The sequence below is a fragment of the Microtus oregoni genome, unplaced genomic scaffold (assembly GCF_018167655.1).
Source record: "Microtus oregoni isolate MIOR12 unplaced genomic scaffold, Mior012 000056F_ref0000123, whole genome shotgun sequence".
Lineage (NCBI taxonomy): Eukaryota > Metazoa > Chordata > Mammalia > Rodentia > Cricetidae > Microtus > Microtus oregoni.
The window spans coordinates 11,353,072-11,379,246 of record NW_024543832.1 but is presented as its reverse complement, the minus strand read 5'-3'; the positions used below and the strand labels follow the sequence as shown (position 1 = coordinate 11,379,246).

Sequence of the window (26,175 nt, the reverse complement as noted above, 5' to 3'; positions counted from 1 at the left end):
AGGCGGGCTGGAAGAGGTCATGAGTAATAAAAAGAGTACTGTTACATCTTATTTTATTTCTTTACAAATTAAAGATGCATTGAAAAATAAACCAATGAAAAGAAATGAAAGGTCCAGAGCAGGGGCATCCCAGGCTGGGAGCAGGCAAGCCTGACCACCATCAATCATAGCCCTTGTCCTGCCCCAGCCAATTGGAGTTGGAAGATAATTGTCAGCCACTCAGTCAGTATCAAGCCCGGTTATGTCCTGGCACAGGAAGACAGGGAGGGCTCCAGCCATCTCTGCCTCTCCCCAGCAACGCCCGGGTTAAGCTGTGTTTCTGGTGGGAGCTGAGTGGGATGTGGGCTGGCTCTGTGAGGTATTGCAAGTTGACCATCAGGCTCTCTACAGAACCATCCAGTATTAGGGCTTCTTCAGCTGGAAAGGAGGCTGCTACCTCCTCTAGGTGTTAATATGCTTTGCAATTCAGTCCCAGGCTCACTCATCTCTAGCTATGTGCTTCTGTCCATGAAGTGCTTACCAATCATAGCAGGAGAGAGAACGCCCACAATGGAAATAGACAACTAGTCATTCATCCTCAGTAACTACGACCTTGCTACTGACCACCAGGCCCCCGAAGGACCAACTACTACTCTCCACCACCTACAGTCTATACCCCAGCTCTTATGCACCTGTATATTTTATCCCTAATATAGGAAGTTGTTGATGACACGGAGCTGAATTTGCCACCTCCTGTAATAACCCTGGGATTCCCACTCCTTCCTGCCTGCCCCTTTCCTCTTGGAGGCTGGTCCAAAGAGACACAGTATTGCCAGGGCCTTGCTGCCCCCAAACCCCCAACACCGGATCATATACAGTGAACTGATAAACTACATTCATTACAACTGGATTAGCAGGAGAAAGAGGGTTGAGTAAGGGGTCTGGGGCACCTTCCATCAGCAGGACATGACAGAGCGGTAAGATATTTGAGCCCAGAAAGGTGTCTCCTTTTATCTTGCCCTCCCCCCCCCTAAAGAGACTGAGGTCAGCTTATATGACTCATAAGATATGAAACTGTCCCAGTTTTCTCTGCCATCCTGGGGTACTTTCTGGAAGCTGGCCTGGGACCCTATACCATTTACCCACTTGCTTTAGCTCAGTAGCTGCCGAATCTCCTTATGCATATGACAGAGAAAGTCCACATAGGATGCCCCTCCGCTTAGGCTCTTGTCTTCCACGAGGAAGTGTTTGAACAGCATCTCCAGCTTGTCTTCCTGTTTCACCACGATAAGCTACGGCCAGAAGGCAGGTTGTGAGGAAAGGCTAATGGCAAGGAAGTCTTTAGACTCTCCCTCCCCATGCTCCTTCTTGCTGACTTGACAGGGTAAAAAAAAGTCTAGGAATCAGATCAGCGTTGCTATGCTGAGGCTGTAGCTTAATGAGAGTGCTTGCTACAGAAGGCCTAGGGTTCAATATCCAGCATGACCACCAAACACAACATCTGTGTTACCTTCATGTACCGCATTCTCTGTGCCCGTAAGCTATCAATGAGGCTTCGAACCTTCTTGGACAGTGGATTATCCAGAACTGGCAGAACACTCTGGAACAAAAATTCACTAATTACTTTAAATCCATCAAGAGAAATCATAGCACTTGGGAGGCAGAGGCAGAGGCAGGCAGATCTCTGTGAGTTTGAGACCAGCCAGGTCTACAACAGCTAGTTCCAGAACAGGCTCCAAAACCACAGAGAAACCCTGTCTCGAAAAACCAAAAAAAAAAAAAAAAAAATCATCAAGAGAGCAATAGATTTCGGCACCATGTGACAGGAGGAAGCCTGAAGACACTGGACAGCACCTCCCCTTGCCACAGTGTCCTCAGATATGTAAAGGGACCAGCACAATGACTGCACTGATTCTCTGTCAAATCACCAAAGTGTTTTCCTATACTCATATTATCCTTGGCACCCTGTTCTCACCAAGCCACTGGTGATCTGACTGAAAGAGGAGACGTTGAAAAGGCTCTGGACAACACCTTGTTGGACACTTGCTCCCACCCAGACAAAGAGGTTGAGCCCATTTTCCAACAAATATATATCGCCACTGCTTAAACGCTCTTCAGACGCTCGAACTGCTGGTGGTTCAGTGGTATTGTCGATGGGAGATTTTGTCTAAACGAAAAGGGAAAAAAGTTACCAAGAACTGTAAGACACTCCTTTACACAAATAAACTCAGAAAGCTAAGTCTCTAGATAGTAATGTGAAATGTACGTAAAAAATTCCTCAGTGTCAGCAATAAAGTAATTCCATCCCCTCCTTCTTAGAGGCCCTGTCCTCAGTACAAAGTCTCACACTCCAATCCTCAATCGCACCAGTGGGAGGAGCCGAGGGTAGAAGAAGACATTGGTCTCAGCCACATCCATGGAGGAAACCAGCTGTCGAACATAGGCCCGGTCATCAGTAGTGACCTCAGCGACAGGCTGCAGAACATCACTCTTCAAGACACAGTTCAGGTAAACTGGGAGCAGCTTCATACACTCGGGAAGGATCAACTGAGGGGTTTATGGAAATAAAGTCAATGATCACGGGAAATCCCTCAAAACTGCAAAATTTTGCTGAAAAAAAATCCCCTCACTAACATCCCTGCCCCACCTGTCCTGCAGAGGAAGGGCTGGCACAGTTCTTTCTATAGCAGGCCAGGATCTGGGCACACTGGGTGATCAGAGTGTCACGTACAGTCTTCACAGGGCTATTCAGAACACCCCGGTATGCTGCACGGGAAGGAGAAAGAGCAGTCCTGGTCAACTTCCTGACCCATGCCCCTTGCCACCATCACACCTAACCAGGAGTGCTGACCTGCTGGCCATCTTGGACCTTCCTTTCATCGTCATCCCACCCCGCCCTGTTTCTACCCTCACCAAACTTGGCCATGTAGTTGATGAGCGTGTCTGTTTCACAGTTTCGATACAGATCAGCCAACTGGGTGCAGCAGTTTAGGGCCAGGTTGTGGATGCGAAGCCGACGCTGCCCTGCACAGCTGGTATAAAGCAGGGCACACTAGGGGAAGGGAGAAAGGGGGAACTCACACCCCTCCCTCACAGTTATACCCACCCTTATCATCTTCCCATGGATGCCTCCAGCACTTTCTCACCCCCGCCCCGTCTCCCGCCTGCCACCTGCAGCAGGGCTCCACTCTCTTCATTGAGCCGGTCATCATGCTTGAATTCTACAGTCACTGTCTTGTCCTCATCCAGGCCAGCCAACTCCACATCTGTTGTATTGCTCATGTAGAAAGCTCCAAAGAAATCTACAGCACGGATACCTGAAGCCACAGGGACAGGTCAGGGTTAAAGGTAGGACATGTGCCTCAAGCGGCTTTAGCCTTACCCAGAACTTACCGGTACTTGTCCGAACCCGCATCACAGCGTCAAAGCCCACCACCTTCTGTACGTCCCGACGCAGGTCACTCAAGAACCGTTCCTGGTCATTCTCCACCTACAGCCCAGGCCCAGAGACATACCACTGACCATACAGCTCACCCTGTAGTAAGTCTCCCTGCATCCCTTCCACTCTACAAGCCTGCTTCACCATAGTCACAGTGAAAATCAGGATGATTAGGACAAGGAAGCTTTTATGGATTCGTGACATATCAGGTAACAGAGTATTTCATATGCGATTGTTTAATTCTGTAGACAAATCCTAACTAGTAAACTCTACTTTGAAGACGAAAGGACAAAAGATGAGTAATTAAGTGATTATCCTATGCCAGTTAGTGAGGGGGATTCAATATCAACCCAGGACTGACCCGAAGACCCAGGCACCTAACCACTATACTCTGGGCTCAACCTCATGCACCACTAAGTCAGTAGCTAAAGAGCCACTCCACATATAAGCAGATATTCCCACACCCAGAATTCTATACCTGAAAGCAGGCATATTTGTAGACAGAGCCTCCAGTGAGCTGGGGAACAACAGAGAGTGTGGCCACATCTACATATTGGTTAGGGAAGAGGAAGAGGTCCACACAGCAGCCTTGAGTCACACAGTCTTTGGCCAGAGTCTGATAGGTACCTGTCTGAGGCTGGAACAGAGTCTGGAGGGGAACAGAAGAAATGTCATATGTAAAATGAAAAACTCACACTTTCACGACTTTAGACCCACCACCTTGTCATTCCAGCAGTAGAAGAAAGTTGGAAGGAAAAGGAGAAAGGAAGGGAAGGAAAAAGAGAAAGGAAGGGAAGAAAAATGAAAAGAAAATGAAAATGTGCAGGTATGTTCAGGCACACCTATAATCCCATCACACAGGAAGCAGAGACAAGATCACTACAAGTATGAGGTCAGCTAGGCTACACAGTGAGTTCCAGACCAGCCTAGACTACATAGCTAGATCAAATCTCAAAAAAAACAAAAATGAAAAAGAAAAATTCAAGTCCACCAAAATTTTGTGAGCGGGTTGGCAGTAATAGATGGGACACGTGAGAGGGCAGAATGTAATCCCAGTCCACCTGGCTAATGTTACAAGAGTTGACATTGGAACGTTACCACCTTCCTCTGTAATGGGAGGTCTCTCTCCCTCTCAAGCCACACACCTTCTCCTTGTCTGTGTTGATTAACTTCCTGTCATCTCTATTCTTTAGCTTCCCTGGGGCCTCTGCAATGGGCAAGGAAGTGTGGAACAGAAACAGCTTTCCTGCACACTCAGCAGCCTAGGAAAAAAGATAAAATTACTCAACCATTCCTCCCTTTATTCATCCATTATACACTCATCTTTTTCTTTATATTAGGCACGAACTGTGTGAAAAGGGCTAACTTGCTAGACAGTTATCAGTCACTAAGGCTGTCTTCTAGAGGAAAGCAAGAGAGAAGGTTGCCCGGGACTCCTACGTTACCTTCAGAGCTTCCATTCCAGCCTGGATAACCGGGGCGAATACTGTCTCTGTCTCTCTTGTGTCTGCAAACATTTCTGGGATCTGATCCAACAAGCTGAAAAGACAGAAGATGGCAGCAGAGAACCAGATGTAGCTGCCTCCATTCTCGATTCCTGGACTGAAGACTCATACCACACCTCTGTCCACCTCCTAACCCCTCCACTCAACTCCCACTCTCTCATCTCCACCCCTGGCTCTCACCTGGTGATGACTCCGCGGGATTGACACTGACCACTCTCTCATCTCCACCCCTGGCTCTCACCTGGTGATGACTCCGCGGGACTCATTGACATTGACCAGGAAGCCATCCAGCAGTGGCACAAACATGTCAGCCACATCAGATACAACCATCATCTGGGGCTGAGCCAAGGAGCTCTTCACATTGTAGAAGTGGAGCACCTTATTGTAGGTGACAAAGCCAACTCGGATTGCTGACTCTTCTGCTCCACCCTCCCTGTGGAAGGTGACACTGTTACCCAGACTGGCCACCTTCTTCACCACCCATGATTTCATGACATAATGTTCCACTTGATCAGTCAACCCAGACACCCACCATTAACCAAAGGAAAGCAGTACTTCCTCCACTCTCACCTAGGCAGGTAGTCTAAGAGTGACTTGAGCTCCTCACAGAGGAGCCGCACAAGACCAGTCCTGATGGCGTTGTAGGAGACATCAATCATAAAGATGAAGGCAGGAGGACTGGGGAATTTATTGTTCTGTAGAGGAAGGAAATGTTGAAGGCATAGGAAAACAGTAAGCAGGCCAGCAGACTAGTGGGCAATGCAGTAAGCATCAGAGGGAACCCTGACAGGTTAAGAGAAATGGTGACAGCTCTTTTGGGCTGTCTCACAATCCTCACTAGTGCCCTGCTCCTCTCCCACGACCTTCCCTCACCTTGCAGTAATCTACAGTGGCCAAGAATTCATAAGACCCCAGGGACAGCTCAGGACGGTCATAAGCATCCACACGTTTGCCAGTATGATCCAGATGTTGAAAATACTGGGGGGGAACTGTAAAGAGAATATAGTATATTACTCAAAGGTTCACCCTCAATCTTAGAATGCCAACTCCTAGCTGAACTCCTTCACATCATTCCAATACCCCAGTCCTCACCTGTGCCCTACTTTTCCAGTTCCTGAGGAATGTCCCTCATCTGTCTAACTAGAAAGAAACAATGAAGATGCAAGCCTTCCCCACAAAGCTCAGCCTCCACAGCATACCATCATTGATACAACTGCAAAACGAGCACTGGAAGCGCCTCCCTCCCTCGATGAACGTCATGAGAGGGCACATGTATGCTTTGCAGCGATTACAGCGTAGAGGGCCAGATTCGCCATGGTCCACAACATATGGTGAAGCCTACGGAACAAAGGGAGGGGCTCAGATGGAGAAGACATGGTAACATATGACAGACTGGAGGGAGAGGCAGCATGGCTCACGTACTCTATCTGGAAAAGGAATACAGTAGAAGAAATGAGGACAACGATAAGGGTACTGATCCCTGGCTAAACTCCAGTGCTGGGATTAAAGGCATGCACCACCAAGTCTGACAAGTGTTACTTCTCAAGACCTAAACAAACAGCTACCTAATTTTAAAAAAAATGCTTTTGCAAGGCATGGTGGCACACACCTTTAATCCCAGCACTTGGGAGACAAAGGCAAGTAGGTTTCTGAGTTTGAGACCAGTCTGGTGAGTTCTAGAACCAGGTATGCAGAGAAGCCCTGTCTTAAAGAAGAAGAAAAAAAACACTGCTTTCAGGTACTGGATTGGCAGGTGGGGGCCCAAGCCAGGTGAGGAATGGAATATTGGATATAATAGTACCTTCTCCTTTATATGCATTCCTAATAGCCCTACCCAATTCAAGTCCCCCCCAAAAAATAATAATAATGCATTTATCACCATCCAGAGATTTGACCACACAATGAGAAGTTCCTACATCTAGCTGCCTTGCCTCTAGAAATTAGGCTGTCACCTATCTATTTTGTTTTAAAACAGGGTCTCACTATATGGCCCTGACTAGCTTTAAATTCCAAGACAGACCAGGCGGTATTGATGCACACCTTTAATCCCAGAACTCAGGAGGCAGAGGCAGGCGGATCTCTATGAGTTCGAGACCAGCCTGCTCTACAGAGCAAGTGCCAGGACAGGCTCCAAAGCTAAACAGAGAAACACTGTCTCAAACCCCGCCTATCCCCCCACCCCCCCAAAAAAATCCATAGACAGGAATCTCAGTACCTTCCTCAATATCATGGCTTCCTTAATACCATGCCTAGTTCTCTGTTTGTTTGTTCTGAGATGGAGTCTACTGTGTAGCCAAGGCTGGGCAGAACTCAATGACTCCACGACCTCCTGTTTCAGCTTCTTGAGTGCTACAATTACAGGTGTGAGCCTCTACACCAAGCTGCCTCTGGCTCTTTTCATTTGTTCCTTCTATGAACCCTGGTCTCACAAAGTAATTTACTTGGTTTTTGCTTTCATCCCTACCACTGCTACCAAGTTTGGGCCTTGAGAAAGTAAGATACCAAAGATACCACCGATCCCTCCTGTTCAACCAAGATGTCTTCCATGCCAATCAGAATCCCATCTAGAAAGAAACATCATTCCCTCCATTTCTTTCATTGTATTCTAGCCCCTTCCAATACTTACCTCCTCTAGGGGCAGCCTTGCCAGTGGCTTGATGACAGCTGCCAGAGGCACCTGAGCCTGCTTAGCCATGTCAGATGTGCAAGGGATATTGTAGGATGTGCATCGAATGTACCGGGGACTTGCATTCCCTGAAGAAAGTAGAAGATTTGAGTCATTTCCCAGAAGCCTTCTAGACAGCAGCTCTCCATTGGTGAGTCACTCCACCTCCACAGATGTTAGGAGCTGGCAGTAGCTTTTAGCCCCCTGAAAGACTGCGGGGAGGGGAGGGGAATTGGTGGGGGGAGCTGGTCTCTGGTTAAAGATCAATAAAAACATGATCCATGGCTGACAGCCTTAGAGAATTGGCTGCCATAGGGAAACAGACATTAAAGTTCAGCTTACCTTGGTCTTTCACCAGGAAGTTGGTGGTGACTAGAGGTGGCACCTGTCCCCTTACACCAGTAACAAATGGCTCTGAACCCCGGTTGTTTCTGTCATCTTCAATAACCTGAATCTGTAGGAAAAAGTGAGATGAGTGAGGTGATAAAAGAAAAAGCAGTACCAGGACAAGGGCAGGCCAGACTGTAGCACAAGAACAAAGAACTTGCCAAAAACCACCTCATGCACCAGGCATGCTTTCCTTTTGGAGTCCACATAAATGCTACAATGCTGACCTTCCACTTCACAGCAGCTAGCAGAAGATGCAGGATGGGCCTTGGTGAGAATGGACTTTCTGATAAAACACCCCTGCCCTCCAGTCATTGGTGAGTACCCTTTTATCCCTCCCACTTCTGATCCCAAAACATAAGACATGATTGGATTCCATTCTCCATCCCCATCAAACTTTTCCCTCCCTTCCTCTCTAGAAGGCACACTGATTGAATCAGAGCAAGGAGAACAGATGACAGAAACCCATGTAGAAATGAATCTACCTGGAATGGCTCTAAGTCAATGAAATTAACAAGGAACACAGGGAGGAGAGAATTAAATAGGCAGAAACAATCAGGTAAGGGAAGGAGGCAAATGCTGCCTTCCTTTCAGGTGAGCATCGGTAGGTCCATAGAGGAGAGGATAAATGTCCAATCCTTATGGCCCGATCTCAAACCTCTACTTGTACAAGACATTAAGGAAAACAAACACAAAAAGGATATGCAAAGCTGGTAATCAGACCCTTGTTCAGGCTGGTGACCTTTGGTCAGTTACTTCAAGATGAGTTTGATAAAACCAGAAAAAGTAAAGGGCAAATAAGATTGTGTCCCGCAGCAGAAAGAGCTGACACTTAGAGATACACCAGAGTCTAAGACTCTCCAGATGAGAAGGTGGCCCACACTCTCCCAAAACAAGCAATCTCTTCTGCTCTTGTGAGAAATGCCATGAACCTGTACGTTCATAGCCACCCAGCAGAACATTTCTTCTCACGTCAAACAGGAAGGATCTGCTGCTTGACTCTGTCTGGTTCCACCACATGCCACACACAAGCTTCTGGAGGAGCCAGCAGGACTAAAACCAAAGCTTACCATGCCACCAGCCCACCCTCAGAACCTGACCGTCCATCACCCCATACTCAAGGCACAGCTAACAGCTTGTTTTCTCTTCCATACATGGGATGTGGGCATGCATATCCTTCAGGAAGGATCTAGAAGGGTCAGGGAAGAGAATGGGAAGGGATGGACGTGGTGGATGAGGTGACACGAGCATGCATGAGTGGCACTAACACAGGAGGACAGGCACACACTCCCACCCCTGCACTTACTGGACTAGGAATGGCATCAGGGTCTATTCTGTGCCTGGTTTTCTGCTGAGGAGGCAGCTCATTAAGTTGCTTTTAGTGTTTTAATAATAAAGGCAGCAGGGGTATACAGGGAGGGAGACAAAAGAACAAGAGGCAGATATTACTTCTCTAACCCTGGTGTATCAGACATGAAGAGCTGGAGCCCAGCTCGGACTGCGGAAGTCAGGGACCCAGTAGATCTGGAATTCCATGTCTCTCTGGTCCAACACTAGGCCTAACAGAAAGACCTCAGTGACTCAGACTACCATGGAGCAAGACAAGGTCGGGGGGAGCAAGCAGGAGGCAAGCAGAACTCTTTAAGGAGGCCCTACAGGAAGTTCCCTGGCAGGCCAAACCTACACCTAAGAACTCTCACACTGGAAGATGCCTTGGCTGTCCAGCTAGACTCTCCTTTCCACCACGGAAGAGAGAAGGAACAGCTGTCAGTCCTCTAGGCTTCCTAACTGTGGTAGTTCCCCAAAGGAAGAGGGAAGAGAACGGAATGGAATATGACAATGGCTAAGTATGAGGAGGTAACTGACATCGATGTTACAGACAGGATAGAGAGCGGGCCCTAAGAGGAAAAACTACTCTCTCTACCCACGTCTGAAAAGGAAGGGCTGAGGATTCCAGTGGCTCTAGGGGAGAAGCAACTTCCTCAACAGACTTTACATGTACACTGCCTTCATACACTATGACTGGTCCCCATCCACACAGCAGTGACCTGCCAGTCAATAGTAAAGGGAGCATCATTCTACATCACTACCTATATAGGAGCAGAGAGGAACCAGCGAGGTTTTCCTGCTCTGACTACCTAACAGCAGAGAGCTCCAACCTGCTTTAGCTATCAAGAAGAATGATGCCCTACTAGATCTACGGGAGTAAGACCTGGCCACTACTACACAAACAGAATGGCAAAGATGAATATGTTATTATTATGTCCAAGAGCAACAGAACATAGGCCTCAACCCAGAGCTCTACCAACATGACTGATCACTCTTGGTTCCCCTTTCTTCTCTGTACAGCTGTGGATTAAAAATGCCCTAAAAGACATCGGGGACTTGACATTCCATTTCAAAAGTTTAGACATCACATCTGAGTTCTAAGTCTTCAAGATGAAAGTCGAAAAGGGAATGTTATTAGAGAATGCCAAGCAAACATCTCATCTAGGTCAGCCTGCTTATCTGGCAGACATGTATTTCCCCAAGACCACATAAGCACCTACTTACAGGGCTGGGGATGGCATCAGGGTCCAGGCGCTTAGGAGGCAGTGGCTGAGGAGGCCCAGGCTGACTGCCAAAGGTAGGCGTTACAGGGTATGGGCTCTCATAATTAGGCTGAGGGCCTCGAGCTGGTCCAAAGGAACCTGAGAGACAAGGGCACAAGGTTGATGAATTCAAAATCCCTTCCCTGTCTCTGCTCAAGGACTCAGGAAAATAATAGAACTCTTTGAAACAGTTTATGGAGTATCTAAGAAAGCCACTCAAAGAAAGACGACACTATCTGAATGAACTAAGAGACAAGAAAAATGTCTTACAACCCTCACATCCTAGTAATGGAACCCCAAAGCTGTCTATCTAATTAACTACTTAGCAAATAGTACCAAGAAAAACAAACAAAAAGCCCTGAATAGCTGAAGCTTTTGGTTTCTAGCCAGATGCTGGGGAAAAACTTACCATTTTGCTGCAGCTGATAACCTGGCTGCTGAGGGGAGTGCATAGGTGGTGGTGGTATTGAGGGTCCAGTCATCTGGGTGCCTGGGGGCACAGCATGGGCAGGAGGCAAGGACACATGGTTGGGCTGGCTCACTGGGAGACTCCCAAAGCCCTGTCCAGGTGGGAGTGGACCAGTCATGGAAGGCATCCGGGGACCACCTGAAGCTGGGGGTGTGAAGCTGGAAGCCAGTGGTGGGGCAGATCGCAGGGGAGGCTGGACTCCAGGATGACCTTGAGTCTGGCTAATGGGAGGAGCCTGGCTCTGAGGATAGGAGCCGTATGGACCAGAATTAGGGAAACTTCCTGAGGTTGAGGCCAATGATGTTGGTGAACCTGAGAAACACAAGACGCAGAGGTGGAGGCCCAGTCATTCTGCCTCATTTGATAAATTATTTCTCCTCCCAACAAAAAGGAACAAATATAACTGTCCTTGCTTCTAGAACTCAAAAACACAGGAAATAAAAAATATGCCCAGAGGAGGGCCATGGTAGCATACGCCTTTAATCCCAGCACTTGGGAGGAAGAGGCAGATGGATCTATGTGAGCTTAAGGCCAGACTGGTTTACAGAGAGAATGCCATGACAGACTACAAACCTTCACAGAAAACGAAATAAAATAAAATAAAAATGCCCAGAACCAAAACTTATGAAAATAGCATCCTGGTCCCACCACTACTTACCATAGCCTAACCCAGAAGAGGGAGGGGCTTGAGACACAGCACCACTGATCTGCATTCCAGCAAGCTGTGCAGTCACCTGTGGACTTGTGGGGGGAGGGCCATAGGGCTGAAGCACAGCTGGCTGGTTGACCTGAGGGGCCAATGGGGACCCAAACTGCTGAGACCCTGGGACCCTGTAAAGAGAATGAAGCAGGTGTGACTACAGGGGTGAGATGTCTGTTGAAGCTGGCAGATCTTCACACAGGAAGCTACACTGTATTCTGGCATTTTATGTTCATCCTAAGATCTCTGATAGCTTCATACTTGCGTAGTTGTGGCCAACTGACTTTTTTGTTTTGTTTTGTTTTTCAAGACAGGGTTTCTTAGTAGCTATGGAGCCTGTCCTGGAATTTGCTCTGTAGACTAGGCAGACCTAGAATGCACAGAGATCCACCTGCCTCTGCCTCCCGAGTGCTGGGATTAAAGGCGTGCACCACCACCACCTGGCTCAAATGACATTCTTGATTGTCTATACAAATAAGATTTGTGGCAAGGCTTACTCTCCTCTAGGTCCACTCCACACATACCAAGCACCCTGGGGTCAACACTATTTAGTTGACACAGATGTTATCACCTCCTTAGCCTCAGTCCTGTGTGGACAAACTGCTTCAGCCTTGTAATCTAACCTGAAGAAGGCAAAAGGAAAGGCACACATAAGCAGACCTACAGCAAGTTCCTACTCCAGAAACGCTAAGACGACTCAATTAACTCGCCTATTCAGCTAAAGTATCTATAACTTCATCTTGGAACGGTGTGAGAAGAATCAGTGAGATTAGGAAGCAGGTCAGCTGAAATTAGCATTAGACACTAACTGGGAGGATGATGCTCGCTGTTCCAAGGAAGAACTAGAGAAATGACGCACCAAGGAGCAACACCTTGTCACTTGAATAACTGTTAGATACTCACACAATGACAACACATTCAAATATAAATACTAATCATGCCAGTATCACTGGATACCAAGTGTAGGTAGCTGTTTATTTTCCCCTAGTTTATTTTTTTTTTTAAAGATTTATTATGTATACAGTATTCTCAGTATTCTGTCTGCATATGTGCCTGCAGGCCAGCAGAGGGCACCAGATCTATTACGATGGATGGATGTGAGCCACCATGCGGTTGCTGGGAATTGAGCAGGCAGTGTCTTAACCACTGAGCCATCTCTCCAGCCCCTCCCCTTGTTTGTTTGTTTGTTTGTTTGTGTGTGTGTGTGTGTGTGTGCAGTGTTCTGCCTGCAGGCCAAAAGAGGGCACCAGATACCCTTTTTTTTTTTTTTTTTGGTTTTTCAAGACAGGGTTTCTCTGTGGTTTTGGAGCCTGTCCTGGAACTAGCTCTTGTAGACCAGGCTGGTCTCGAACTCACAGAGATCCGCCTGCCTCTGCCTCCCGAGTGCTGGGATTAAAGGCGTGAGCCACCACCGCCCGGCTACCAGATATCCTTAAAGATGGCTATAAGCCACCATGTGGTTACTGGGAACTGAACTCAGGACCTCTGGAAGAACAGTCAGTACTCTTAACCTATAAGCCATCTCTCCAGACACCTTCTTTGGTTTTTTGAGACAGGGTTTCTCTGTGTAGCTTTGGAGCCTGTCCTGGAACTTGCTTTGTAGACCAGGCTGACCTCGAACTCATAGAGATCTGCCTACCTCTGCCTCCCAAGTGCAGGAATTAAAAGGCATGCACCATCGCTACCCAGCTCAATTTTTTTTCCTGTAAGTGCATGCATACCCAGGGTGAGCGAGTAATAAATGTGTGGAGTTCAAAAGACAACTTTCAGATGTCAATTCTCAACGTGTACCAGGTTGAAGCAGAGTCAAGAGACCCTCTGCTGCACATATACTCCAGGCTAGCTGGCCCTCAGGCTTCTGCCTATTCTCCTCTCCACATCCCATGTCACTGTGAGAGTGCTGGCATTACGGATGTGCACCATGCATCTGGAATTGGTTACAGGGGTCAAACGGAGGTTGTCAGGCACTACCCACTGAACCTCCTCCCCAGCCCCTCCCCGCCTTCCGTATTTTGGCTCTACTAAACAACTAGTACTTTCTGTTTGATCAGCTCCATCTGTTCTTTAGTTACCTTCAACTGCTATCTTTTATGTGCATGTTGTGCGGGGACTTGAACCCAGTGACTCATATATACTAGGCAAGCAAGTACTGTAATGGTGAACTATACCCCCATCCCTAATGCTGCTTTCAACTAATATTTCTGCTAATATTCCTCAAGCTCTTTGTTGGGCTTTGCATTAACTTGTGGTCCATAATATTGAACATACTATTAACCATACAGCAGATGCTCAATAAATCTTGTCAGACTAATTATATTACTCTAGCAGTGTAGATTAATGTTATGAGCTGCCCAGTGTTATTCTGTCGAAGTGTACCACCATACCTACATATAGCATCTATAGTTTTCTATTTAATCTAACCCTATAGCAGAATGAGACAGAGCAGAAAGAAAACAAAAACACTGAAAGCGTGACAGAACAAGCTACAACCAAACTAAACCTGATTCCCAACTTCCAAGACTTAACATAGATATGTATACTTAAACAATTCTAATACAGCCAATGACATAAAGCAAATCAGAAAGTACAGCACACCACATCCAAAAGGCCCACACATATACCCTTCATGATTCCCTTCCTTTCTCCAAGGGTAAATACTCCTAATTCTCAATTACCTTCCATTGTCTTTAAAACACTAGAGTGAGGTTTTGTTAGTTTTCAGTCTTATATAAACAGAATCATGATATATATACTCTCTGAATTTTGTATTTTTTTTCAAATTTTTATGAAATTTATTTATGATATTCCTATTCCTCATTAAATGTTAGGCCATTAAGCAAAGTGATGGTGGCACATGAATTTAATCCCAGCAATTGGGAAGCAGAGGAAGTCAGATATCTGTGAGTTCGAGGCCAGTCTAGTCTACAAAGAGAGTTCCAGGACAGCCAGGTCTGTTACACAAAGAAACCCTGTCTCGAAAGAAAAGAAAAGAAAAGAAAGGAAAAGAAAAGAAAGGAAAAGAAAAGAAAGTCTCTGAGCCAGAGCGAGTAGTCCGTTTTCTTTATCTCTTCATGAGACTGCCTTTATCATTTATTAATGATAATGACCTTGCCAAACCCAATGGTCAATTCTCTGCCATCCTTCCTGTAACAATGAACAAAGCTGATTAATCTCTTACTTTCATGAAACACTCTTTCCCTCTCGACCCCTACCCCACCCCATACACTATATAGATTTGGCCGACATAAAACTTGCTTTGGCCGGGCGGTGGTGGCGCACACCTTTAATCCCAGCACTCGGGAGGCAGAGGCAGGCGGATCTCTGTGAGTTCGAGGCCAGCCTGGTCTACAAGAGCTAGTTCCAGGACAGGAACCAAAAGCTACGGAGAAACCCTGTCTCGAAAAATCAAAAAAAAAAAAAAAAAAAAAAAAAAACTTGCTTTGTAGACGAGGCTGGGCTGTAAATCACAGAGATCCACCAGCCTCTGTCTTCCAAGGGCTAGGGTTTTGTATGTGCCTCAGATACCTGGCCTCTCTTTAAATTTTGAATTTCACTTTATATGTTTGAGTGGTTTGGGCTTTTTTGTTTTGTTTTTTTGCATATATGTACGTGTTGTGGGATATCTGTACACTGTGTGAAAATGTATTGCTTTGATTGGTGCTATAAAAAGCTGAATGGCCAACAGCTTGGCAGGAGATACAGCAGGACTTCAGGGCAGAAATAGAATTCTAGGAAGAAGGCAGAGTTGCCAGGTAGATGTGGAAAAAGCATGACATATAGAAGATGAGGTAACAAGTCATGAGCCTCTTGACAGCATGTAAATTCATAGACATGGGTTACTTTAAGTTATAACAGCTAGTTAGAAACAAGTCTAAGCTATCAGCTAAACTTTCATAATTAATGAGAAGTTTCTGAGCTGGGCGGTGGTGGCGCACGCCTTTAATCCCAGCACTAGGGAGGCAGAGGCAGGCGGATCTCTGTGAGTTCAAGACCAGCCTGGTCTACAGAGCTAGTTCCAGGACAGGCTCCAAAGCCACAGAGAATCCCTTTCTCGAAAAACCAAAAAAAAAAAAAAAAAAAAAAAAAAAAAGAAGTTTCTGTGTGGTTATTTGGGAGCTAGCAGGAGGGAGATACAAATCTGCCTACATGTATGGGTGCCAGATATGTGCCTGATACCCAAAGAGAGCTTGAATCCCCTGGAATTGTAGTTATCGATGGTTGTGAGACTCCGTGTGGGTGCTAGGAACTGAACCCAGGTCCTGTGCAAGAGCAGCAAGAGCTATTAACTGCTGAGTCATCTCTCCAGCCCCCCGAAACACTCTCTGTAGGCCTATCTCTTACCTTACTATCGAATCTTTCTAAGGGTGCTACTACTGACTACACTCCAACTATACTCTTCCTCATGTCTACCAAATGACTTTCCCCTTCAGAGCCTTTGCATTTGTCCTACCCTCCACTGAAAAACGTTCTTCCCTTGGATCTTCATGGTTTACTCTTCATTTCACTAAGGTCTCAAATATTTCCCTGAGGCTGACCTGATCAGACTGTCTAACATAGCTCCGAGCTCCTCACGAGTTACCCACAGCCGCACCACATCTTCCCTGAGGCTGACCTGATCAGACTGTCTAACATAGCTCACTACATATTGCATCTTTAGGAATATTTGTCTGTCTATCACCATCTATTGTGTCCCACGTTTGCCTTTCTAGACTTATATTCAGTGCTAATGAATGACTATAATACACTTGGTAGGTTCCAGAAATTACTTTTCCATTTTCACATCCACTATCCAGTTGCATTTTTTAAACTATTAGCAGAACCCACAGGGCCCGACGGTGGTGGAACAAGCCTTTAATCCCAGCACTCGTGAGGCAGAGACAGGCGGATCTCTGTGAGTTCGAGGCCAGCCTGGTCCACAACAGCTAGTTCCAGGACAGGCTCCAAAGCTACTGAGAAACCCTGTCTTGAAAAAAACAAAAACAAAAACAACAACAACAACAACAACAAAAACTATTAGAAGAACCCAGACAAGGTTCTGACAGGCATAACTTCCCTCCTTCATGTGGGAAGTCCTTCTGTATGTGTGTTGCTTTTATTGGAGCTAGGAGGGAAAACTAAACTGAATACTGGGAGAAGGAAGACACAGAGTCAGTGAGATGTCATGTAGCCACCAGAGGAGAAAGACGCAAACTGCCAGTTGGAACCTTGCCTGTAGGCCACAAGCCTCGTGGTAAAATATAAAATAATAGAAAAAGATTAATTTAAGATGTAAAAGCTAGCTAGATGTAAAAGTTAGCTAGATGTAAAAATATGCTTATGCTATTAGCCAAACAGTATTGCAAATAATAGAGTTTCTGTGTGATTATTTCAGGGTGGAGCAGCTGGGATACAAACAGTATCCAGCAACACCTCCTGTAACAGGTTCTGTGCAAAGAGAGGTTTCTCAGGTTCTCATTATTTATGTAGCTTGCCTTCTGAGTCTTTTCATTTCAGAACTTGCATGTACAAATTTAACCAATTAGTCCTACTAAGTGCCTGGTCTAGTGAAAAAGGTTACACAGACAATCTGAGGTCCCTCTTCCTATTTCTCCCCTAGCATAGGCTAGTGGGGACTAGAACCACTGTGAAAATGTATGTCTGGTAAAGGGGAAAAACATTCAGGTTTACAGAAAGATAATATGGAAACAAACCCAGGTACTAACAGGGGTCCATAATAGGGCTGGACATTAGTAGTACCTGTAACCTGAAAAAAAAGAAGGCAAGGGCTGGCAACATGGCTCAGTGGGTTAAGATCTTTGTTGTCAAGCCTAAAGACTTGAGTTTGAACCCCAGAACCCACGTTCTGGAAGGAGAGAACAATTCTTACAAGTTGTCCTGACGTACCACATGCACCTCATGGCATGCATGTCCACACACATCATTCATACATACAAAACAAATAAATATAACATAAAATAATTAAAAGAAGACAAACAGGATAGAAGGAAGAGAAGAAAGAATCTAAAAATGAAAAAAAAATAGATCCCCATACATCCCTAATCCACTTATATCACACTGATTTTAGGCTCACCCAGTACATACCTTTGCATCTGAGCCGTGGAGCTTGGCCCATTCTGTATATCACCTTGACCAAACTGGCCATATGTAGTCTGACCACAGGGGGCCAGTGCTGTTGAAGCTGGAGGTGCCTCTGAGGAAGGTGGGGCTCTTGGCACACCTGAGGGTGAAGGATAAACACTAAATGGTTAGGAAATAATTTTCTTCTCTACCTTGAGGCAGGAATGCAAAGCAAGAATCAATCACTCCAGTTGCAGAACAACTCTCACTATAGCAGTGTTTGGCATGTGGACGCCCAACAAACAGGCTACTTTCTTCAACATGTTGGGTAAGCTATGCAGAGCAACACAATGGCGGACCTCCCTCTGATCAACACTCTCTCTCAGTCTAAGACAGCCTTCAACCCTTCTCTGGAAAACACAATGGAGGACCTCCCTCTAATCAACCTCTCTCTCAGTCTAAGACAACCTTCAACCCTTCTCTGGAAAACATCTCACTCCACAACTTAGAAACTTGGAGGATACATGAGAAAGGTGGTACAGAAGATGATGAACAAGAATATAATGAATTATTCTATAAGAAACTAGGGATGTGGCACGTGCCTTTAATTAGAACACTTCCAAGGCAGAGGCAGGTCAATCTCTGAGATTCAAAGCCAGCCTATTCAACAGACTGAGTTCTAGGACAGCCAGGGCTACGTAGAAATCCTGTCTCAGAAAAAATAAATAAATAGGGAGGGAGAGAGGGAGGGAGGGAGGGAGGGAGGGAGGAAGGGAAAAAGAAGAAAGAAACTAAGACTAAGGGGCTGGAGATCTGATCAGTTGCTTGCCTAGTATAAAGCCTTGGATTCCACCCCCAGTTCCACATAAAAACCTGCCTGATGGGGACTGGAAAGATGGTTTAGCCGTTTAAGACCTGGGTAATTGCAAAGGACCAAAGATCCAATCCTAGCAACCATATGGTGGCTCACAACCAATTGTAACTCCAATTCCAGAGGATCTGTTTTCTTCTTCTGACTTATCAATACATCCATACAAGCAAAACACTCTTACCAGGAAAGAAAATAAATAAATCTAACATAAAGAACATGGTGGTGCACACCTATAATCCTGGCATTTAGGAGTCAAGAGGGGAACTGTTTATTTGTTTGGTTGTTTTGTTTTACAGTGCTAGGTACTGAGTCAAGGGCATCATGCATGCTGGTTGTGTTGCTCCACTGAGCTATACCAACCACAAGAAAGGCAACTCCTCTGAGCGGCTGTTCTGACCCCCTCTTCTCGGTATATTTTATACATCCTATCACGCTCTTTCACTCACTTTCATGTTCAGTAGCGTTCTCCCAATCAGAGACCTTTCTTCTGCAAGAGTTCTGTCAGTACAGATGGCCTATCCTAATGTCAATGTTGTTACCTACATTCTCACGAAAGCTGGGCTCTGTCCTTTCCTGGGATCAGATCTCTCCTCCAAACTACTCTCACTAACCTTAGCCATACTGCCAGCATACAAGTGATGAGCTACTTGGGAAATCAGTGTTGAAATGTTGCTGACCCTCAGGAAAGATCAGATTCAGAAGCTGAACTTGGTCACTAACCATAACAGAACCAGAGAGATTTCCCTTCAATGACAAACCTCTCTCAGAAGACAAGGACAACTCCATTCTGATAAGTCAAACCTAAAAGAGCAGAAGTGAACTCTGTCCAATCAAAGTCCCAACCCAGAACAAGGCACTTCTAAAGAAACCAAGATCTGGGGGCTGGAGAGATGGCTCAGAGGTTAAGAGCATTGCCTGCTCTTCCAAAGGTCCTGAGTTCAATTCCCAGCAACCACATGGTGGCTCACAACCATCTGTGATGAGGTCTGGTGCCCTCTTCTGGCCTTCACGCATACACACAGACAGAATATTGTATACATAATAAATCAATAAATATTTAAAAAAAAAAAAAAGAAAGAAACCAAGATCTAATTTACCACTTTACTGTTTTTCTACAGTGTGACTAAAATAGTAATATTTCATTCATTTTCAAAACCTATCCATGCCTTGCCTGACTGGTACTCTTCCACTCTATTAAATCTACTTCTGAGACGGGTATGGTGGCCTAGGCCTTTAATCCCAGCACTCAGAAGGCAGAGGCAGGCAAATCTCTGAGGTCTGGGCCAGCCTGGTCTACAGAGCAAGTTCCAGGACAGGCAAGGATGAACAGAGAAACGGCATCTTGAAAAACAACAACAACAAAATATATGTGTGTGTTTGTATCTGTATGTATTTATGTATTAGATTTATATATTTTATGTGTTTAAGTGTTTTGCTCATAGCCTGGCAGGTGGTGGCGCATGCCTTTAATCCCAGCACCCAGGAGACAGAGACTGGCGGATCATTGTGAGTTCAAGGCCAGTCTGGTCTACAGAGCAAGTTCCAGGACTGATTCCATAGCCACTGAGAAACCTGGTTTCAGGGGGGAAAAAAAGGTGTTTTGTTCAGATGCATGAGTGGTGCCTACAAAGGTCAGAAGAGGGCATTAGATACCTTGAAACTGGGATTATGGATGGCTGTGAACTGCCATGTGGATCCTGAGAATTGAACTCAGGTCCTCTACAAGAACAGAAAGTGCTCTTAACCACTAACCCCATAAAATTATATTTATGTATTTATTGTGTGTGGAGATTAGAAGACAACTTCTTTTTCTCCTTCCACCGTGTGGGTCTCAGAGATTGAACGTAGGTTATTAAGTTTAGTGATAAGCACCTTTACCTGCTGAGTTACTTTTATTTATTTTATGGTTTTTTTTTTTTTTTTGGTAGTTCTGGGGATTGAACTTAGGATCTCATACATGTTAGGCAAGCATTTTGTTAATGATTTATATCTTCTTTTTTAATTTTTATTTTTAGACAGAATCTCATCTGTTACCTAAGATAGACTTGGACTTACTCTACAGCCCAGGTAGGTCTTGAATGCACAATCCTCCTGCTGCAGCCTCCCTCACAGGATTATAGGCCTGTGTCTGTGGAATCTACTCTCTTAAACAACATAGTGTTTGGCATTACCTAAATCTTCAACCAGCCTAACTGAAAAGTCTCTTATTAATAACTTTACAAGGTCTGCTCGGTAACAGAGAACCACATACTCTTTTTGAAAAAGTAACATAAAACAAAACACTGAGGGCTGGGAGCATAGAATCTAATGCAACACCAAGCTTCCTTATTTCACTGATAATATAAAATATCCAAGAAAAGGAAACCCAAGCAAAAGAAAATGAATGTCAGTAAAAGACCCAGGAGTACTAAAAGTCATGCATACAAATACACTTTTCTTCCCATATTCATTTTCAGATAAATGTGTCCCAGAGTCATTTCATAGTCAGAACCAGAAGTCAAATGAGAAGCATTCTCAGCACATACAAGGAAAAATGATTTCAGGAAAAGTTTAAGTCAACAGGCAACAGAAGAGCTATGACTACAACCCTTCCATCGAGCTCTTAATAACGCAGCCAAGTGAGGCTGTCTAGGGTGACATCCACAGAAGTGAGCTGTGATGAAATCTGGAAGACTCATTTCCATTAGATGTCTTCAGGTGGAAAGAGTCACACATACAAAAACACAGTGAGACGGACAACTCATGGGCCCTCGTTTTCAGAGGGCCAGATTCATGTTCTTCAATCACAGTCCTTAAGTAGCTTTGTCAGAGGAATACAATCTAACCTGAATACTGCTTATTCCCTTCCTTGGCTCAAAGGAATCTGGGAACATACCTTGGGGAGGTGTCTGCTGATAGCCTGGCAGTGGGCCATTGTAGGCTCCATAGGCAGGTGCTGCAGGTCCTGGTTGCCCACCATAACCGGACTGATGATACCCTGGGTAGATGGGCTGGTTCTGCCCAAATGGTGGAACAGGTGGAGCTGATTGGTTGACATTCATTATGAGTGCATCCCCAATTTGATCTTACCTATGGGGGAAGGAAAAGAACGAAACCAGTCAAAACACTTTCTAAGGAGAGAGCAACTATTCAGAGAAGAAAGGAAGAGGCAGTGATCAGTTGAACTGTAACTCCTGCCAGTCAGTACCCAGCCACTTTCCCCATGCTGTGTCACTCTGAAGAGGTATCAATTCCAACTTCAGACAGACCTAGTAGAACTGAACATCAGACATTCACCAGTGGTATATTTCCAGTGCCTCCTCACAGAGTCCTCTGGCTGATAACTAAGATGATGTTGCAAGTAAATGAAACAATGTTTCCACTTTCCATTCACCCTATAAACACTTCAGTAACTTCAAATATGCTGGGTTGTTTTTTTTTTTTTAGCACTAAGGCAAAAAAAAATTGATTAAAATCCTTCCCCTACAAAAAACAAACTGTAAAGTTATTGATTGGAAGAAATGGCATTCTTTGTCTGACCTGTAACAATCCAAATGTTACTCTGACCCCAGCCTTTCCATGAAATAGTGTATTAACCTTGCAAACGAAGCATTAAGATTAAAAAAAAATGTAGCAGGTGGTGGTGCACGATTTTAATCCCAGCACTCAGGAGGCAGAGGCAGGCAGACCTCTGTGAGTTCAAAGCCAGCCTGGTCTACAGAGAAAGTTCCAGGACAGTCAGAGGTACACAGAGAAACCCTGTCTTGGAAAAAAACAAAACAAACAAAAAACACCTGAATACTTAGCAAGCAGTATTCCATTACAAAGATCATTCATTTCATCCCTCAAGCAGAGAGCTATGGGTATTCTAAATTCAAAAGCATGTCTGTAATCCGGTTTCTGTTCTAATGTTTGTTTGATAAGTCGCTATCAAAACTATTACAATCTTGATCAGCAACAGAGTTGGAGGTCCTCTCAAGAGCCATCCCAATAAGGCGGCAGCAGTTTTAAACATCCTTATCATACTAATTATTCTACAGGCAGAAGGGGCCCAGGAAGAGTGAGACCTCTCAAGTGTTGCAGTAGAACAATGGGCCTCTCTCTCTCTCTTTGCTAGCAAAGCCCAAAAGATGAACTACTGCCGAACTGAAAACTCTGGAACCTAAAGCCATTTTAGGAACTGTCCTTCTAAACCCTAAACCTTGCACATGCCATCAACACTAAGCTTGGGAGACGTCCCTCTCCCCTTTAACTTCCCGAAGTCAGGAGAGAGAAGGACGGAATAAGCTTGGAGTCAAACTCCAATCTTGACTCCATTCTAGGTAGACAGTCGAGGGTGACAACCCAAAGGGGCGGGGCAAGCTTCCTAGAACTCTGAAAGTACCCGAGATGCGGAGGTTTGGGAGCTCCAGAAATCGAGATCAGGAAGCCAAACCAGCCTGTAGGGCCACGAAAAGGGCCGGTTCATTAAGCAGTAAAGACCAAGCTTCTAATGCCCTTCAACATGCTTGGAAGGCGAGGCGAGAGCCGGAACCTGGGCCAGGAGATGAAGGGAGGGGTCTGGGAGCGACCGCCGTTCACGGATGCGGGAGGTGAGGGTCTCTTCCCAGGCCCCGCCCCCAGACTCCTCCCTTTCCTCTAAAACCGGACCACAATCAGGCCAGAAATACCCTGGCCTCTCCTCAGCATTCCTCCCCACCGCGCAACCTCGCGATGCCACTCCTCACCCGGCTCCAGATCCAGGTTCGACTTCGTTCCTAACGTCAAGGCTCTCAGGCTCGACTTCCGGTTCCGAGGGGGGCTGTCGTGCCGTCCCCGGAAGTTCCGCCCCATGTTGTAGGACCGGGAGCCACTCCTTCTGCCACGTCGGCCCTAGGTACGCTTCCGGGAGCCCGGATGCTGCGCATGCGCCTTTGTTCTTTCCTGTTATGGCCACCGAGAGGCATCGCTGAAATTTACGGGTTATTTTCTTCCAGATATTCCAGACTCTTTATAGCTTTACCAGCTGAGAGGGTGTTGAGAAAACTAGGTCAGACTATTTTAGTAACGCTCCCTCTGTCATGCCGTGAACTATTAAGAACCTCTAGTCTCGTAGCCACTTCCTGTTAACCTTTCACCCCCATTGATTTGCGTCCCTCAGGTAGATCTCACCCCCACTGACCTTTGAGCCACGCGGTGGTGGCAGGGTACTAGCCCTTACTATGAGATTGTGTGCTTAAGTGTTCGAGTTTAAGCCCATTAGCTCAATATTTGGAAAATTTCTGCCCCAATTTATGAAAAGAATGCCTAACGGTGATTTGAGATGAATTTAAAAACGTATCATAAGACTGCCTAATATAGTGTTCAATAAAGATTAGTTATTTGCCATTTCGTACTGTGTCTCTTTTTACAGAGGCAAAAATCTATCAGAATCAAAAGATCTCCCTGCTCTCTGTTTAAAAAGCTACAATTCTTTTAGTAATCATAAAACTTCTTAAAGAATAATTGTAGCCGGGCCGTGGTGGCGCAGGCCTTTAATCCCAGCACTCGAAGGCAGAGACAGGCGGATCTTTGTGAGTTCGAGGGCCAACCTGGTGTACAAGAGCTAGTTCCAGAAGCTACAGAGAAACCCTGTCTCGAAAAAAAACTAGAAGAAGAAGAAGAAGAGGAGGAGGAGGAAGAGGAGGAGCAGGAGGAGAAAAGAAGGAGAATTGTAAATAATAATTGTTGGTCTTTTTCTTTCTCCCCCTAGACAGATTTTTGAGACAGGATCTCATTATAGCCAGATTGTCCTGAAACTGGATGTGTAATTGAGGGTCACCTTGAATTCCCAGTCTTTATACTCTCACATCCCCAGTGCATGCACTGTAATTTTTTTCAGTACTATTTATCCATACAGCTTTAAGCACTTCTTTGGGCCAACTCAGATCATAGGTCTCATGAATAGAGTAAGCAAAGTGTTTTGCTTTCATATGTAATGGTAGTTATACAGTAGTGCATACTTAGAAAAAAATGGGTACTTCAGTTTGCATATGGGTTACTAACAATTGTTTCTGCCCAGTTTGTTGTCTTTAATTTTTTTTATGTATGGGTATTTTGCCTGAATGTGTATTTGTGCATCTTACAGAGACCAGAAGAGGGGGCACTGGATCCCCTGGAACTGGAGTTACAGATTAGTTCAAAAGCCATGTGGATGCTGGGAATCAAACCCAGGTCATCTGCAAGAGCAGCTGGTGCCTTCACCAGCCCTGTTTCTGTTCATTTTTAAAGTAATGCCAGTGGACCCTGGTATGATGGTATCGGCATCAGCTGAGCCTTGTTAGAAATGTATCCATCTCCCTCTTTCCTTATGTCATTGTTTCTTTGTTCTTTCTTTCTTGTTTCTAAGTTTTTGTTTTGTTTTGTTTTGTTTTTGAGACAGGGTTTCTCTGTGTAGCCCTGGCTGTCTTAAAACTTGAGTTGTAGACCAGACTAGCCTGAACTCCCAGATCTGCCTACCTCTGCCTCCCCAGTGCTGGAGGTGTGTGCCACCACTACCAGGATTTATTTATTTATTTATTCATTCATTTATTTATTTTTAGTAGGGAATCTCACTGCATAGCCCTTCTGTCCTAGAACTCACTCTGTGGACCTAGCTGACCTCGAACTCACAGAGATCCTCCTGCCCATATCTCCAGAGTGCTGGGATTAATGCATATGCCACCAAACCTGGCTAAAAATGTAAACTTCTGATCCATCTAGATGTAGTTCAATTTTGGAGATGGGGCTCAGCAAACAATAGTTCCTTAAGTCCCTGCCACTAAGCTTGACAGATGTCTCCCTCCTAGATAATTCTCTTGCTGACTAACATTTGTCTAGTTTAATAATTTGCCAAATGCAACTAACATTTTTGAGCACCTGCCCAAGGCTGAGCCTTCACCTTAGATGGAACCGTGGCAGCAGGCCACGGTAAAATATAAAATAATAGAAATGGGTTAGCCAAAGATATAAGAGCTAGTTAACAATACAATTAAGTAATTCGCCAAGCAATGATTTAAATAATATAGTTTTGTGTGATTATTTCGGGAGTCTGGGCAACTGGGAGACTTTAGCATTTACATGATTTATCCTGTTTATCTTTTCACCGTGAGGAAGTAGATGTAATCTGTCTGGCTTGAAGTTACACACTTCCTAGTCAGAGCTAGGAGTCACAAGCTTGAAGATCAAGGCTACAAATTGCATTTTTAAATTTTCTGTATCTCAACTTGGCATTTAGCATGGTCTGTAGTGCTCTTAAAAATGTTACTGATGAAACAAAACAAAACAAGAACACTATTGCTGACTAGACATAGTGGCACATGCCTGTCATTCCAGCATTCTAGAGACCGAGGCAGGAGGATCAGAACTTCAAACACCATTTATAACAAGTTCAAGGTTAGCCTAGGCTGAATAGTGAGACCTTGTCTCAAAACAGTAAATGCGGGGCTGGAGAGATGGCTCAGAGGTTAAGAGCATTGCCTGCTCTTTCAAAGGTCCTGAGTTCAATTCCCAGCAACCACATGGTGGCTCACAACC

At 45.3% G+C, this 26,175-nt stretch overlaps 1 protein-coding gene across 4 annotated transcripts; it reads right to left on the bottom strand.

Annotated features, from left to right (window-relative positions):
* Positions 1–36: 36 nt before the first annotated feature.
* On the bottom strand, positions 37–23,461 carry Sec24c (SEC24 homolog C, COPII coat complex component). Of its 4 annotated transcripts, XM_041638768.1 has the most exons (25): positions 23,027–23,253; positions 21,539–21,732; positions 17,817–17,952; positions 11,694–11,866; positions 11,174–11,347; positions 10,976–11,056; positions 10,529–10,665; positions 9,282–9,350; positions 7,931–8,042; positions 7,550–7,677; positions 6,123–6,261; positions 5,797–5,912; positions 5,494–5,618; positions 5,165–5,356; positions 4,864–4,957; positions 4,564–4,680; positions 3,897–4,067; positions 3,373–3,469; positions 3,151–3,296; positions 2,893–3,031; positions 2,627–2,745; positions 2,347–2,526; positions 1,955–2,146; positions 1,490–1,579; positions 37–1,271 (listed from the first exon to the last, which is right to left on the bottom strand). In XM_041638768.1, the coding sequence occupies exons 2-25, from the start codon at positions 21,702–21,704 to the stop codon at positions 1,131–1,133; spliced, it is 3,234 nt and encodes a 1,077-aa protein (XP_041494702.1). In that variant the 5' UTR covers positions 21,705–21,732; positions 23,027–23,253; the 3' UTR covers positions 37–1,130. The 4 variants fall into 4 exon arrangements, with proteins under 4 accessions (XP_041494702.1, XP_041494700.1, XP_041494698.1 ...); XM_041638766.1 differs by lacking the exon at positions 23,027–23,253 and adding an exon at positions 23,370–23,461 and having other exon boundaries at positions 10,976–11,347; XM_041638764.1 differs by having other exon boundaries at positions 10,976–11,347.
* Positions 23,462–26,175: the final 2,714 nt, after the last annotated feature.